The 17,941-nt window shown below is 47.4% G+C and overlaps 1 protein-coding gene and 1 non-coding gene across 2 annotated transcripts; both read left to right on the forward strand.

Moving 5' to 3' along the window:
- Window positions 1-2,086: 2,086 nt before the first annotated feature.
- On the forward strand, window positions 2,087-4,638 carry LOC125535653 (WEB family protein At2g38370). Its single transcript, XM_048698724.2, has 2 exons — window positions 2,087-2,429; window positions 2,740-4,638. Exons 1-2 carry the CDS (start codon window positions 2,211-2,213, stop codon window positions 4,333-4,335), a joined length of 1,815 nt encoding a protein of 604 aa, XP_048554681.2. The 5' UTR covers window positions 2,087-2,210; the 3' UTR covers window positions 4,336-4,638.
- A 2,110-nt stretch (window positions 4,639-6,748) lies between these two features.
- Window positions 6,749-6,830, forward strand: TRNAS-UGA (transfer RNA serine (anticodon UGA)). Its single transcript has one exon. It is a non-coding gene; the product is annotated as a tRNA-Ser (tRNA).
- The last annotated feature ends 11,111 nt before the right edge of the window (window positions 6,831-17,941 follow it).

Below are 17,941 nucleotides of genomic sequence, written 5' to 3' on the forward strand. Positions count from 1 at the left end.
CCTTGTGTAACCCTAACCCTCTTCGGTGTCTATATAAACCGAAGGATTTTAGTCCGTAGGACAACAATCACAACATACAATCATACCATAGGCTAGCTTCTAGGGTTTAGCCTCTCTGATCTCGTGGTAGATCTACTCTTGTACTACTCATATCATCAATATTAATCAAGCAGGACGTAGGGTTTTACCTCCATCAAGAGGGCCCAAACCTGGGTAAAACGTCGTGTCCCCTGCCTCCTGTTACCATCCGGCCTAGACGCACAGTTCGGGATCCCCTACCCGAGATCCGTCGGTTTTGACACCGACACTAATCCACACAACAGTGCATCAATTTGAGATAAGCTCTACGTGAAAAAGATGCGCATCGATGTTATGGTTTCAATTTTGTGATCAGTTCATAGTTTCATCGACCGTAAATGTTTAATTTCGTGTTCATGTTTAGAGCTATTTTGGATGAATTTTGTCAAATTCATCGCGCACAGCTGACCGTTCGAATTCTCCTTTGATCAGTAGCTTCACCTTACAATTTCACATGACTTTTGTGTTGCACATTTTCTGTTGTGACGATCGTAGACGATTAAATCCGACGTCTTCCTCGTGAAGTATATATGCATATGTGTGATTTGTGTTAATGACACTCCTTAAGGTCGGTCTCTTCTCCTCTTTTCTGCTCCACCAGCGTCACCGCCGGCGTCGCTCCTCTCGGCCTCCTCTTCTGTATGCTGTTACACTAGCGCCACTGCCTCCTCTCGGCCTCCTCTCCCATGTCCTGCTACATATTGAAGCCATCACCGGCGTGGTTCCTCTCGCTTCCTTGCTCGCGTCCTACTAAAATGGTGTCGTTGCCATCGTCGTTCCCTCATGCGTGTTGTTCCTCTCAACCGTCAGTATGGTGTCGTCGCCACCGTCAGTGTCGTTCCTCTCAACCTCCTCTCCCACGTCCTACTACACTCGCTTGGTCGTCGTTCCTGTCTGTGTCGTGTCCCACGTTCTGCTACACTGAAGCCATCACCGACGTCGTTCCTCTCGACCTTCTTGCTCGCGTCCTACTACAATGGTGTCGTCTCATCGTCGTTCTTCTCGGCCTCTTCCTCCGTGTCCTACTACACTGGCCCCGTCATCATCATCGTTCTTTTCGGCCTCCTCCTCCCCGTCCTACTAAACTGACGCCGCCATGGCGGGTACACTGCATTTTTTTCTTCATCGTCCTCTGCCTCAACGCCCTTCTATTCGTTACTCCGCACGAACTTTCTCTACGGCGATGGCGCTAGCAAATAGTTCACTACAGAGCCGATGAGGTCGCTTGCCCGCGACTCCATGCTCGTCCTGTCGAACGCGGCGCCGCAACCACCGTCTACCGTTGTCGCCGAGGCGCTCTAGTCTTAATCATATTCCGTGCAAGCAACTAAACAATGTGCACTCATCTGACGACATACAACGCGAGCAACCAAACGCGGTGTGTGGAGGCTTCGTTCCGATGCAGGGAAAGGACATGCAGGCAACCATACTAAATGCAGATGTTAATTTTTGGCCTGCATTTGCTTAGCCAGGCCTAACTGGAACAAGTATGAAAAAAACGATGCAGGTAGCCAAACGCGACCTTAAGGTACGCAGCCATGCCCATGTCACTGTTGTCAGCTGTCATCGTGTGGAAGAGAGAAGAGCGAGGAGTATAGTGGTACGAGGGACTGTGACAAGAGATGATGTATCGAAAGCAACGGCTCGATTCACTGCCACCTCGTGATGCCCGCCGACGACGGTCGGCACGGCACCGCAAGGCTGACGCCGCGGTAATAATGCAAGGCATGGCTTGGCAGGACGCTCGTGCACCGCCGAGGGAGTTGTCACGCAGTGCGCAACGGCCTCTGCCAACACGAAGATTAAAGAAAGAAAGAGCCACCCGCGGGTCCGGCCGCGACGAACAACTGCCTCGGCCGCACTGTTTTCCGTGTCATCATGCTGCTTAATGTACACCGCCACTGGGCCATCTGCTGGCGCGATTAGCGACAAGCGTGCAGCAGTCTCAGTCTCGGCCCAACGGCTACCTCAGCAGCAGCCGGTCAACGACCACTATTAAACCCAACCCGAGCGAAGCGAGCCGCACTCCCCCGTTGTCCGCTTGCAGCCCACCCACCGCTCTCTCCCTCGCTCCTCGCCCAAACCCAAGAACCCTGACCCAGCCAGCGCAGGACCCGAGAGAGGAGAAAGGAATGGAAGAGGAGGCCCGGCCGCCCCTGCTCCCGGTGCGCATCCCGATGAACGGCGAGGACCTGGCCCCTGCCGCCCCCGGCGCGTGCGCCGTCGGCGGCGGCAGGGCGGAGATCGACACCTCGGCGCCGTTCGAGTCCGTGCGGGAGGCCGTCGACCGCTTCGGCGGCAGCGCCGCCTGGAGCTCCCACCTCGTCAACCGCATCTTCGCGCACCACAAGGTCAGTCCGACCTCCTCCTCCCCGATTCCAACCTTCTCGCCGCGGCTCACCATGGCCCGATTTACATTCTTGGCGGAGGAAAGGAACCGAGCCATATCCTGTTCTGCAGACTACTTTTTGTTCTTGCACAGTACTACACGACCGTATCCCTGTACTTTGGGTCACATAGTTCGTCATTCAATTAGGAGCAGAGCGGAGCGGTTCTTGTCCCTGATTCGGCGGCAAAATGCGGCTAGTAAAATCCGCCAACACTGATGTTTCTCTTCGTTCTCTCGATTAATTTTGTTCTTGCTGCATTTTCCGCCTGCAGAAGCAGAACCAGACTGTGTGCGTGGGGACTGAAGACGAGCAATGCGCCAATCTGGCGGAGCAGACCGCGCAGATAGAGAAGGAGCTCGGCGCCAAGGAGAGGGAGACGCTCGATGTGCTCAAGCAGCTCGAGTCCGCCAAGAGGATCATCGCAGATTTGAAGCTCAAGATTCAGAAGAAAACAGCTGAAGATGCATTGCAAGCTGAAGAAGAGAAGCAGCAGCATCCAGAGAGCAACTGCTCTCTCACTCAAGTGTCCACAGCAGAACCTGAAGTGAAGCAGCCCGAAGGAAACGCTGAACCTGCAGAAGAAGTGCAGATAACAGAGCCTGAAGTGAAGCAGCAGCCTGAGGAAAATGCAAATTCTGGAGCTGATGTGGACATGTGTGCCGGTCTAGACGAACAAGAGCAGCAGCAGCATCATCCTAACTTGGTTCTGATGGAGCTCGAGCAGGCAAAGTCGAACCTGAACAGAACCACGGGTGATCTCGCTGCCATCAGAGCCTCCATCGAGTCGCTGCGTCATGACATAGCGACGGAGAAAGTCTTGGTGGAGAGGAGCCGGGCGAAGGTGTCCTCGGATGCCACCTTGGTTTCTTCTCTGAAGGAGGAGCTGGATCAGACCACGAAGAAGCTGCAGACGCTGAAGGATCTGCAGAGAAGGCGCGAGGATCCCTCGGACATCTTCTTCGAGATCAAGAGGATGACTTCAGAGATAGAGCAGCTCAGGAATGCAGCAAATGCGTCGAAGTCTGAAGCCATGATGTTAGCTGCCGAGATTGAGCAGACCAAGGCTACCATCGGCACTGCTGAAGTGAGATGTCTTGCTGCCAAGAAGATGGAAGAAGCAGCAAGGGCAGCCGAAGCTCTTGCACTAGCTGAGATCAAGGCCCTACTCTGCAATGAAGCCTCAGCTGAAGACCTCCAGGGCACAGATGGAGTGATCCTTTCAGTGGAAGAGTACTCCGAGCTTGCTTCGAAGGCTCGAGAGGTCGATGAAAGCTCAAGGAACAAGATTGCAGCTGCCATGGTTCATGTAGACGAAGCCAACCAATCAAAGTCAGAGTCACTCACAAGGCTAGAGGAAGCCAAAATGGAGGTTGAGGAGTGTAAGAAGGCACTGCAAGAGGCCCTGAAGAGGGTAGAGACTGCCAACCGAAGAAAGTTTGCGGTGGAAGAGACCCTTCGCCGATGCCGGTCCGAGACCGGACACAAGAGGCGCTCATTCCGTGGCTCCCCCAAGTTCAAAACTGCAGCACATCGTCACAGAGATGATTCTCACTGCATGGACATCGTCGATGTTTCAGACAACTCCATGAAGCCAACACTGTCGATCGGGCAGATACTGAGTATGAAGCTAATGGGGCCTGATGGGTACGACAAGAGCGTGTCGGATGACACGAGTACGAGTGAAACTTCTAGTGTCTCCCTTGGCCAGATCCTGAACAGGAGGCAGGCAATCTTGACTTATAGCAGTGATACAAGTGCTAACAAGAAATTCTCCGGAAAGAGGAAGAAGTTTGCCTTCACTGGACTTTCAGTTTTCTTGGCAAAGCAGGCCAAGAGCAAGAAAAAGAGAGGGTCAGATGAGAACTGATGTTAACTCTGCCAGAACACTAGCTAGTTACTGAGTGTTTTGACACCCTCTTTCCATGTCTTGTGTTCCTGTATAATGTTCCTAGGAGTATATGTTTCTAGGTTAATGAGGTTCTGATATTTCCGTAGCTCCATGTACCAGTTCATCAGTCTAGCATCTCCTGAGTGATGTTAGTGGTTAGATTTAGACTAGTATCATGTGCTCTATGAACATGGAAGATTTCAGTTGAGTTGTTAGCTCTGTATCATGTACCCTGTGGTCATGTAAGACATTGATTTGTAGTACTCGGATCTGTTTGGGTAAGCCTGTTCTTTTCTTTTTAGATCAAACGAGCCTCCAAGCCCCCATTTTCAGATGAGAAATAGAGTATCTTTACAAGAAGAAGCAATAACAGCCATACACCCCCAAGATCTACATCAGGGGTGCTAAACTAGAATGAAAGGAAACTACATGCTACAGGAGCATAATACACTACAGGAGCATAATACACTACAGGAGCATGAGAAGTGTATTTACAAGTAACAAAGCCCCAAAATCGTTCACTGGTCGGCACACATCCTTCTGACCGTAGACCCCCAGCCATGCCCTCTCTTGAAGATTTCACGCAAAAAAAAGGGAAGATTTCACTGGTCACTTGAGCAAGTTTTCTAGACACCACCAGCAACATTTTTTGCAATCCCTCTCTGCTATTGCCTTTCAGCAACTCAATGAACTAATCCCAGCAATGCAGCAAATTGGAAACTCGGCAGATAAATGAACATATGTGTGGAAGACAGACCAGTTTTCTGTTAATAAAATGCACAAGCTGCTAGTAGAAGTGTAGAACCAGGCATAAAATTTTCTTCTGGCTTCTTTTACATGATAGAATCAGCACTCAAATGGAAAAACTTCTTGCTTCAAACTTATAAGTGTGCTCTCTGTCAAGAAACTCAAGATCATGCCGAAGAAACAGTTCTCCGCCTACTTTAGGATTGCCGGTTTGCTCATACATGTTGGGATCTCATTGCCCCAAATAGGCACAGAGGAACTTCAGCATTTGATGAAATAATCTTCCTGTTGCAAGCTTTCCCCAATCAAATTGCCATGGATATTGTCATTATGGGATGCCGTAATATTTGGATGCAGAGAAATGGAAAGATCTTCAAGAATGAGACTCCAGGACAAGAATCTTTGAAGCAGGGATTATAGCATGACCTGATGCTTGTCAAGCATAGAACCAAAAGAAAAAACATTGCCTGTCTACAGCAATGGATTAACTTTGCTCTCCAATCTAGTTCTTCTGAGTTGATGTTTTTCTACACGTTAGAAAAACAGGTATTGGCTTGTGTCAGCCTTTTTCTTTTTCCTTCCTGTACATACTTACTATATTAAAGAAAATTACTATAGAACAATTGTTCTACGGTTTCAGGGTAAAAAAAACATTTTTGCAATACTCTTCTCTGTAGAAAAGTCCACGAATCCAGCAGAGAACATAAAGAAAAGATAACATTAGTGGGGTCATTAGGAAGTACACTTTGAAAGCAAGATTTGGTTCTTCTTTTCCAGATAGTCCATAAAAGTCCAGCAACACCATTAGTGGGGTAAAGCCTGTTCTTATTTCTGTTGTGCCTGGACTTGGACGAGTATTTTTCCTTGGTTAGACAGAGAAAATACAATCTTAGAGTTAGATCTGCGGCACTAAATACTGTACACATTAAAAAAATGACTGGAAAATACTGTACATATAGGTTAACAGAGGGCTAGTTAACGGTACGTATATCATGTGCTCAATGAAGTATGAACATGGAAAATTATTGGTTCAGTGTATCTTTATGATGTACCATGTGCACATGATAGACACTGGTTCAGTTAGCTCTGAAATCATGTACCTGTGGACATGGATGACACTGATCGTACTCCTTCAGTAGTATTCTGCTATCTTTTGATAAAAGACCTTTCTTACTGCTCCCTGGAGTAGGATGAGAATTGCTCCTTTGAGAAAAAGTTTTTAAAAATACTTATATGTAGTTTTAGTCAGTATATACAATCTTAGAGTTAGATTCTCTAAATACAGTACATATATAGGTTAACAAAGGGCCAGTTAACAGTAAGTATATCATGTGCTCAATAAAGTATGAACATGGAATCCTCGCAAATAAAAAAGTATGAACATGGAAATATCGGTTCAGTTAACTCTGTAAGATGTACCCTGCGGACATGATAGACATCGGCTCACTTACCTCTCTAATCATGTATTAACTGTGGACATGGATGACATTAATCGTACTCCTTCAGAAGTATTCTGCTCTCTTTCGTTAAAAAAACTTCTTACTGCTGTCCGTGGAGTATGATGAGTTTTCTTCCTTTGTGAAGGAAGGAATATCTGTAGTACTTGTACATTCATATAAACTAAAGAAGGACGAACTGACAAGAAGTCGATATGTCCGAGTGGTTAAGGAGACAGACTTGAAATCTGTTGGGCTACGCCCGCGCAGGTTCGATCCCTGCTGTCGACGATGTCTCTTTTATTTCGGCTCTTTTTTTGCTGAGCTGGGCCTTCTGCCCTCTTTTTTGAGACCTTGTTTTGCAAATTTTGCGCCCATGCTGCTTTTAGGCAACAACAAAAAAAAAAACAGTCACAGATTAAACACACCTTATCACTACCTCCGAGTCGCCATGTTTGGCTTTTTCATCCGCATGAGCCTAATGTAATACCCGTAAACATTTTATTAGATGAATAAATGGAGAGTGGTTCCCCTTAAAAAAGTGAAAGATTAAACATCACCCGCATTCCTTTCATATGTTGGGGACAAAAACAACACTCCCACACCTCTAACCATAATCACCGTATTGCTCTCCATACTAATGAGAGCAACCCATATAATCGTTGCCATGCTCTCCATGATGTGTCCAAGTGCTTCCCACGTTTACAAAATTGTTCCCGGCATGCTTGGTTGAGGTCATGCATCCATGCATGTAATCTACAGATACCTTTCATAAGTGATCCTAAAAAAAAGATCCCTGTCATAAGTGACCGAAGAGGAAAATCGCTGCAGCCTCCGAGCCCAGGTGCGGCCTTTTCTATTTGGCGCTTCAGACGCCGTTATAGCGAAATCACTAATTGAGGAGTACTCGTTGTAAAGATCACTTCAATTTCTCTGGTTGCGACAAGTGGTGCACATGCAGCGCGCCACTTGTAGCAACCTGAGAGTTTTTCCTTTTTTCACAGGCCCTTTATTCAAAATGTTTTAACTCTCATACCGTGCGTCCAAATCTTGAACGGCTTTCACCGTTGAATTTCTTGCGTCGAAATCTTCAAAACTAGATCCCATGTTGATAGGTTTTGATGAACTTTTTTACGAAAAAAATGGACGAAAAAACCGAACCGGAAGCACGGGTTTTTTCCCTTTCCGAAAGAGGCACGTCCGTGCCTCTCACGAAATCATAACCATGCCTCTCGCGGAAGCAAAACCGTGACTCTCACGAAAGGAAAAAAAAAAGAAAAGACGTTTTTTTCGTTTCCAAGGAGTCACGACCATGACTCTCGTGAAAGCACAACCGTGACTCTTTGCGAAAGCAAAACCGTGACTCTCGCGAAAGGAAAAAAACGGAATACATGTTTTTTCCCTTTCCGAGAGACACGGCCGTGACTCTCGTGAAAGCACAACCATGCCTCTCGCGGAAGCAAAACCGTGACTCCCGCGAAAGAAAAAAATAGAAAACGCGTTTTTTTCCGTTTCGGAGAGGCGCGGCCGTGACTCTCGCGAAAGCACACCCGTGCCTCTCGCGGAAGTAGAACCGTGACTCTCGCGGAAGAAAAAAAAACAGAGAACACGTTTTTTTCATTTTCGAGAGGCACGGCCGTGACTCTCGCGAAAGCAAAACCGTGCCTTTCGCGGAAGCGAAACCGCGAATCTCGCGAAAGGGAAAAAAAGAAAACATGTTTTTTTGCACAATTTTTTATTGAAAAGCTAAGCAAGACCGGTGAAAAACCAAAACATCAAAAAAAAACCCAAAAAAAACAGTTTAAAAGGCCGAAAACGCGTGCGAAAAAATAAAAAAATAAAATCTAGAGGGAACGCCCAAAGCACAACACGTGGCAAAAGACTGAGAGCGCGCCAAGTGGCGCTGATCGTTGCGAGGCTTTCGAAAGAGCGCTCTTTAACTAGTTTCTCTTCCGTTATAGTGCATTCTGCAACTTGGCGCACACTTCCTTCCGCTATGGGCAAGCCAACTTACTATTTTTCTGTTTTAAATCCCAAAAAACATGAGTGTGACAGGATTTGAACGGTGCACCTTTCGGTTTAGGACCTGTTGTGCTAGTTTCCTTTTTTTTTCTTTATATGCAGCACTGAAAAAAGAAGTTGTTTCCTGTTTGTTTTTCTCTCTTTATTTTTTTATTTTTCTTTTTTGTTTCCTTTTTCTTTACATAAACTCACGAAAATATTCTTCAAAATTGATGAACTTTTTCCAAATTTGATAAATTTTTCCGAAATGTTTGGTTTTTAATTTGATGACATTTTTCAAATTCAATGAACTTTATTTTTTGCAAAATCGATGAACTTATTTTCAAATTTATCATATTTTTGAAATTGATGAAATTTTTTCAAAACAATTAATTTTTTTCAAATTTGTATTTTTTTAAATGATGAACTTTTTTCCAAAGTCGATCAACTTTTCCTCAGATGGATAGAACTTTTTAATAAAGTCCGTAGACCTTTTTTATTTCGTGATTTTTTTCATAAGTATTAAAAACTGGCTGGTTTTTTCTACCAGAACAACAACACAAAAAACCAAAAAAATACTAGCGGACGACCAGTTGGGACGAGCGTGGGATGAATCGCGTTAAAACCAGTACAACTACGTCTTGCCTGTCACAGAAACCAGCAGCGGATATACTTTCAGCCTGTCTCAACTGCAGCATATCCTCTCGGAAAGTTTCCTTGTCGAGACCACCGAAAAACAGAATCGTAGAAACGACAAGCTCGATAAATATGAACTTTTGGTCCAACACACCGCTAAACAGCATCGCTGAGGGTTTTGGGAGACAAACAAACACAGTTGAAGTTTCTTACGCTTCCATCTACTCTAGGGTTCGTGGTAGCAGCATCGAAAAACTCACGCGTCACAGAATTAGCATGTACTCCCTTCGTTCCTAAATATAAATCTTTTGGAGGTTTCAATAGAGACTACAGACGAAGCAAAATGAGTGAATCCATACTTTAAAATATGTCTATATACATCCGTACGTAGTTTATATTAAAATCTTTAGAAAGACTTATATTTAGAAACGGAGGAAGTACAAGATAAAAGCAGAGGTGCAAAGACGATGAAAGGCGATTCATGACACGCCAGGAGCGCCTTACATTGTGTACTGTACGAGCATATGCGCCCCATTGCTCAAGAAATATCATGCAAACCTTATTCGACCTCTCTAAGCACCAAGGGCCATCAGTATAGTTGTTTCCTAAGTTCATATCACGCCAGGGGCACCATCGCATTTGTGTACTGTGCGAGTATATGCGCTCCATCGCTGAAGCAAATATCATGCCAATCTTATGCGACCTCTTTTTTTTTTAAGACAATCTCATGAAACTTTATTAACCCGTCATAATATTTAAAGGGACGAACTGAAGATCTCCTGACTGGCCTAACCACACATGTCGGCCAACCGCGAGGGAGAGAAAATATTTCGCTAGATTGTGAGTTTCATAGTTTGAGCTCCTAAATTCATGACCTATGTTACAAGTTAAAAAACTAGAAGAGTGTTTCAATATCTCCCGGAGGACAGCTCCATGAGTAGCTAGCTTGTCTTATGCGACCTCTCTAATCACCAAGAGCCATCTCTGGGAGAGGCCAGATTTACCTAACAGTATCGGCCCATTTTACACCCGTCGCTGTCCACATTGGCTTATTATTACACTGTTACACCGAAACAAGCCAAAACTAACCAAGCCTAACGTTCACCAAATTAATAAACCATAGCGATGGAAACTCACCATGCATCGTTCGAGCTCCAGCCCTTGTACATTTATTTAATCAAGAGATATAATATATAGACGACCAATGATCGATCTCCACATAGATTATGCAGGATCGTACTACGGGAGTGCTTTAGCGTAGGCAGTAGTGTGCCAACCGGTGAGTGCCGATGCATGCTGTCGACGCCACAACTGCTGCCACTCTCAAGCACTCGGAGCGAGAACTGCACAGTCGACAGACAGAGCCTTCCATTCCCATCGGTGCCGCTACATCCACCAAATTTAGCTTTATTGTTGATGCCTCGAATCAAATCCACCACACGGGACATGGACACGTGGTCCTCGGTTAAACTCCATAGTCAAATGGCGCATGTCATGAAATCAACCAAAAGCTGAAACACGTAGGAGCATTACGTGTGCCTTTAGTGGTCGACTGTCGACTAGGGTTCTACTAGCTTTCAACCTTTATCATTGATGAAATGGACCAATGTTGTTGTTGTTTTCCTTGGAAAGTATTCTCTCTTTATGCTGGGCTGGCCCTTCTATCATCCTTACTCGTACTTTTTTGCTAAACTACAGTCAACCAGCAGCATAAGTCTAAGATCTTCCACTAGGGGTCTAGGGCGATGTGCCAAACTGCCAGCAGGATCTTGCAAAGTTTGGATGTCACGAACAAAAGCCCCCATCTTCCTGGCACAAATCCCTTTCAAGTTTCAAAACTGAAGCGAGAAATGGCCTTGGCCGCAGCTCCGAGCCTCGTGCGTGCTTCGCCTGCTGCCGCCGTCGTCGGCCGTCACCAAGGTGGATCACGTTGTGTGCATGGATCAAAACCTGATGGGCCGACCACCGCCGCCGTGTTGACCACGGTCGTGGCGGGCGTCCGTCCAGGTCCGTTGCACCGGTCGGTTCCAATCGGTACAGCTGCGTTTCGCCCGTAGCAGGAATCCAGAAACGGATATGCGTATGCTCATCGGTCGTTCCGTAGAGTGGTGTTTGTCAACACACTGAAAATAATGGGTGCCAACTCACTTGGTTGATGGTGATGATTGCCGAGTCCAAGGAAAAACAGAACCGTGGAGAGGAGGTGTTCAGAAACTCTAGCCTTTTGGTATGTTTATAAAATAAAATAAAATTCAGACTGTTTCAGAAGAACTTTTGGGTCTAGTAAGCAACACTGCTGAAGTTGCTTACGCTTCCATCTCCTCTACGACCTCGGCAGTAGCAGCCTAGCATCAGTAGGATAAAAGCAGACGTGCAGAAACAATGAAAGGTGATTCATGTCACGCCAAGAGCACCTTGCATCGTGAACCGTAGGCGAGCATATGCGTGCCATTGCTCAGGAAATATCATGCATGTAAGCCTTGACCTCTCCAAGCACCAAGAGCCGGCCATCGGTCTCCTCGGAAGCAAGATTTACCAAATGAAATTTTTGTACCGTGCGAGTATATATATGCATTCCATTGCTCAAGCAAAATAGCATTCTAATCTTATGCGACCTCTCTAAGCACCAAGAGCCATCAGTCCTCTGAGAGAGGCCAGATTTACCAAATACAGTAGTATCAGCCCATTTTACACCCCTCATTGATTGTCACCGGTCGATGTCCGTGTACGCCACATTGGCTTATTTTTGCACTGTTACACCGAAACTAGCCAAACCAGCCCATAACGAAGCATGCCGACCAAAACCTCACAATGCATCGATCATTCGAGCTCCAGCCCTTATACATTTAATCAAGATATATATAGATGTATAGACGCGTGCCTACGTGTTTCCTCCCACGCATGGTTTTCACTTCGATGAAATTCACTGAATTTCATTAATTTCAGCAGTCAATGAAATATTTGCCTATTTGCCAAATTATTTCATCAATTTCAGTGCTACACATGAATTCAAATGTTTTCCAGCAATAATTCTAAAAAGTTTAAACATTTAATTGACTTCAAATGAATATTTCAGTGATTTCAGTTGGTGCGGAATTTTTTTCTAAAACTAAAAGTAAAAACCTTGTCCCACGTCATCGATGGTCAATCTCCACCATAGATTAGGCAGGACTGTGGTACAAGAGTGCTCCAGTGTACGTAGGCAACAGTGTACCAACCGGGCAACCGGTGAGTGACGCGAGAACCGCCACTCACGGCAAGTAGAGCAGCAGAACCTTCCATTTACATACACCAAATCCAGCTCTCTGGATGTCTCCATAATCAAATAGCACACGTCATGGCATCAACCAAAAGCAGAATCACATAGGACTATTACTTTACGTCTGGCTTAAGTGGTCGACTGTCCACTAGGGTTCTACTACTACAAAAATGCTACACCTACGTAAACCTTTTTTAGTGGTCGACTTTCGACTAGCGTTGAACCTTTAACATTGATATGGCAATAGATCTTTTACCCACTTAGAAAATGTTATCTTTTATTGCTGGGCTGGGCCTTCTATCACCCATTGGAACCTGATGGGCCGTTCGGCTTTCAGTGCTTTCCAAAGATATATATTCACCCCCATTTTGCCAACTTCTTTGCTAAACTACAGTCATTCTTCTTCTTTTTTTGCGAGTGAAAACTACAATCACTCAACAGCTAATTTTTTAGGTCTTCCACTAGGAAGAGCCTAGGGCGATGTGCCGAACGACCAACAGGATTTTGCAAAGTTTGCATGTCAGGAACAAAAGCCCCCGTTTTGCCATAGAAAAGAAGAGAACAAAAGCCCCCGTCCTCCTGGCGGAAATAATCCTTTTTTACGGCAATAATCCTTTTCAAGACCGAAGCGAGAAATCGGCGCAGCTCTCCACCCCGTGGCCGCTTTTCCTCCGGCCGTCGGCCGTCATCGAAGGTGGATCACGTTGTGTGCATGGATGAAAACGTGCCCGGCCGCCATATTGACCACGGTCGTGGCGGACGTCTGTCCAGGTTTGTAGAACCAGAAACTCATATATGCTCAGCGGTTCGATAATGGCGGAGAAAGTCACCAAGCAGCCCAAGATCAACCCCTCAAAGGCTCGGAAGACCTTGTCTAAGATTAAGATGGATGTTCCTGTTGCCTCTGGGTAAATGTTCTTTTCGTGTTTTCTTGCTCCGATTGATTCTTCTGTTCTGACCGAGTGGATGGTGAACTTTTCCAGCCCAGCCTTTGCCGCGACTGATATGGATATCAACAGGGTCCCAGATGATGAGGAAACCAATGACGCGACTACCTCCAAAGCTAGTAAGTCTACTCGACTCGAATTTATTCGGTCGATTGGATTGTTCGTCAGTTGCATCTCTGATTTTTTCTGTTTGTTGCATATCCATGAGACGTTGTCGTACTTCCGGACGATGAAGAAGTGCCTCTGAGGGAAACGAGGAGGAGGGACAAGGGACCGAGCGGGAAAGCGCGTGAGGTTCAAGTTCCTCAGTCGACAGTGATGCCTGGGACGGCGGTCGAGCGATCCACAGATCCGGCTCACACCAACGTCACTTTCGCTATCCCGTTGTCGACTGATTGCCCATCAGGGTCGGCTGCTCAGACCCCTGCTGCTCCAATACAACTCCACGCATCAGACCCAGCCGCTGCTTCGACTGCCTTGCCATCATCGCTTTTCACTACATACCAAACTCCAAACGACCCACCGAGCGCCGCCAAGGAAGCTCTTCTTCAGTTGAATCTTGTGATGGGGCAGATGAAAGTGGTGCATGAGGCCAGTCAGGTGGCCTACAACGCCGGCGCTTCTCTGCAAACCAATGTCCAGGTTAGTTGATTTCCGACTGATCTTATTTCTCATCCGATCACCCACTGGGGTTTGTCTGCCTTAAAGTTGTATAGGTCTTCCACTTGAGTCGACTTGGATTGAGTCGATTGAGTTTTTGAACCAGTGGGGGCACGCTGAGTGCACCCACTTGGTGTAGTACCCGAAACCATAGTTGACTGCAGGCAGTCGACTGTGGTCTGAGAATCTGAATTTTCTCACTCGGCCTGGGCGGACCATGCCAGGTGAAAGCTGAACCAGTGGGAGCACGCTAAGTGCACCCACTGGGTGTAGTCCCTGAGACCGTGGTCGACTGCGGGCAGTCGACTATTGTCTGAGAACAACTTTCTTCGCCCTTTTTTACGACTCGAGCTGGGCAGACCATGCCGAGTGTTGAATCGAACCAGTAGGGGCACGCTAAGTGCACCCGCTGGGTGTAGTCCTCGAGACTACCGTTGAATGTTTGATTCGGCGGTAGTCTTAGAGTAACTTTCACCGTGATGTTCTTTTGTTTCTATCGACTGATATGTCTTATATGTTGACTGCAGAAATCTTGTGATCTTGGGGCTCAAGTTTCTACACTGAACAAGCAGCAAATCAGCCTCAATCTTGATCTAGAACTGGGCAAGAAGAACCTCAAGACTGCTCGTGATGAAGTAGCTACCATGGGAGGTAACCAACCGTCAACTGTCCATCTTACGGCTAGCACTTTTCCGTGTGTTTTTTTAGTCACTTTGAACTGGGTGACTTCACTCAAACAGATATGCGTAGTGAAAACCGTCAACTCCAAGCTCGTTTGAAGAATGTTGTTTCTTTAGAGAAAATGAAGCAGGCTCTGGAGAAGAAGGATCTCGATCTTGCTGCTGCCCAGAAGGAGGCGCGAGAGAAAACGGCACTTGCTGACAAGAAGCTTGCTTCAGTCGGCAAGTTAGAAGAAGAGAACTCCAAACTGAAACCTGTTGTCTCTGATGCCAATCGGGAGGTCGAGCAACTGAAGAAAGACAAGGACAAGCTGGCTGATGAGATTGGAAACCTCAAGGCTAAGAAGGGCGAGTTAGAATCTTATCTGGGCCAGCTTGCTGCAAAACTGGTATTAAAGCTTGAAGGTATTGTTGTTAAACTGACTTGTTGCTATCGATTGGTACATCTTACTATATTGTCGACTCACTATTTACTCGACTGAGCAGAACTTTGCCAGGACTTTGAAGCAGAAACTGGGCTGGTCGAGACGAATCTCGATCCCATAAACTGTCCAGTCAAAGATGATGTCGCGATGAATGTGCTGCGGTTGGAATCCCGCATGGACAACGCAGTTGCTTATGTTGCCCGTCTGAAAGCGGCGATGGCTCGGGTCGATGCTGAACTCTGGTGAGGGAGTCCTGGATTAGGGGGTGTTTGGGTAGCCGGACTATACCTTCAGCCGGACTCCGGGACTATGAAGATACAAGATTGAAGACTTCGTCCCGTGTCCGGATGGGACTTTCCTTGGCGTGGAAGGCAAGCTTGGTGATGCGGATATCCAAGATCTCCTACCATTGTAACCGACTATGTGTAACCCTAACCCTCTCCGGTGTCTATATAAACCGGAGGGTTTTAGTCCGTAGGACAACTTCATCACACAACAATCATACCATAGGCTAGCTTCTAGGGTTTAGCCTCCTTGATCTCGTGGTAGATCTACTCTTGTACTACCCATATCATCAATATTAATCAAGCAGGACGTAGGGTTTTACCTGCATCAAGAGGGCTCGAACCTGGGTAAAACATCGTGTTCCTTGCCTCCTGTTACCATCCGGCCTAGACGCACAGTTCGGGACCCCCTACTCGAGATCCGTCGGTTTTGACACCGACATTGGTGCTTTCATTGAGAGTTCCTCTGTGTCATCGCTTTTAGGCCCGATGGCTCCTTCGATCATCAACAATGATGCAGTCCAGGGTGAGACTTTTCTCCCCGGACAGATCTTCGTCTTCGGCGGCTTCGCACTGCGGGCCAATTTGCTTGGCCACCTTGAGCAGATCGAAAGCTACGCCCCTGGCCATCAGGTCAGGTTTGGAAGCCTAAACTACATGGCTGACATCCGCGGGGACTTGATCTTCGACGGATTCGAGCCACAGCCAAGCGCGCCGCACTGTCTCGATGGGCATGATATAGCTCTGCCGTCGAACAACGCTTTGGAGGCCGCACACGCACCGATTCCGACCATTGATTCGGAGCCTACTGCGCCGATCGGGAATCAGCGGTTGGATGCTGCTTCAGGGGCTGCGGTCTCAGAGGCGATCGAGCCGAACTCCAGCCCCGCACTCCGCATGGCCCGTGACTTCGAGGAGCCGGATTCCTTTCCGAACTCTGAGCCCCCCGCGCCCCTGCCGATCGAATCCGATTGGGCGCCAATAATGGAGCTCACCGCCGCAGACATCTTTCAGCACTCGCCCTTCGGCGACATCCTGAATTCTCTAAAGTCTCTCTCTTTATCAGGAGAGCCCTGGCCGGACTACGGTCAGCAAGGTTGGGATACGGACGATGAAGAAATTCAAAACCCACCCACCACCCACTTCGTAGCCACTGTCGACGACTTAACCGACATGCTTGACTTCGACTCCGAAGACATTGACGGCATGGACGACGATGCAGGAGACGAACAAGAACCAGCACCTGTAGGGCGCTGGAAGGCCACCTCTTCATATGACATATATATGGTGGACACTCCAAAGGATGGAGATGGCGATGGAACAGCGGGGGACGATAACTCTAAGAAACAGCCCAAGCGCCGGCGTCAGCGGCGCCACTCTAAATCCTGCCAAAGCAAAAATGGTGATTCCGGCACGGGAGATAATACTACTCCGGATAGCGCCGAAGAACACCCCCTCCAGCAAGATTCAGCACAGGAGGATAGAGAAGCCAGCCCTCACGAGAGGGCGGCGGACCAAGAGGTTGAGGACGATAATTATACGCCTCCCTCCGAAGACAAGGCAAGCCTCGACGACGACGAGTTCGTCGTGCCAGAGGATCTCGCTGAACAAGAGCGTTTTAAACGCAGGCTTATGGCCACGACAAGCAGCCTCAAGAAAAAGCAGCAACAGCTTAGAGCCGATCAGGATTTGCTAGCTGACAGATGGACTGAAGTCCTTGCGGCCAAAGAGTATGGACTCGAACGCCCCTCCAAGAGTTACCCAAAGCGCAAGCTGCTACCCCGATTAGAGGAGGAAGCACCTACATCACCAGCGCATGACATGGCCGACCGGCCACCTCGTGACCGCGACAGAGAGGCCTCTTGGCCCTCCACTCAAGCCATGCCCCGACGCCGCGTTAAGCATACTAAGGCACAGGAAAATGCGCCCGACCTGCGCGACATACTGGAGGACAAGGCAAGGCAAACAAGATCGATCTACGGATCGCGCAGGCGCCCCACGGCACGTGACGGTGATCGTCACTCCGGATGCAATAAATCCGGCCGGGCCGAACTCAACAGACAAAGCTCCTTCGAGCTGCGTCGTGATATAGCCCAATACAGAGGCGCCGCACACCCACTATGCTTCACAGATGAAGTAATGGATCATAAAATCCCTGAGGGCTTCAAACCCGTAAACATCAAATCGTATGATGGCACAACAGATCCTGCGGTATGGATCGAGGATTATCTCCTTCATATCCACATGGCCCGCGGTGATGATCTACACGCCATCAAATACCTCCCACTCAAACTTAAGGGACCGGCTCGACATTGGCTTAACAGCTTGCCAGCAGACTCAATCGGTTCTTGGGAGGACCTGGAAGCCGCATTCCTTGATAACTTCCAGGGCACTTATGTGCGACCACCGGATGCCGATGACCTAAGCCACATAATTCAGCAGCCAGAGGAATCGGCCAGGCAATTCTAGACACGGTTCCTAACAAAGAAAAACCAGATAGTCGACTGTTC

This window comes from Triticum urartu, chromosome 2A (assembly GCF_056163025.1).
Source record: "Triticum urartu cultivar PI428250 chromosome 2A, HENAU_Tu73, whole genome shotgun sequence".
NCBI lineage: Eukaryota > Viridiplantae > Streptophyta > Magnoliopsida > Poales > Poaceae > Triticum > Triticum urartu.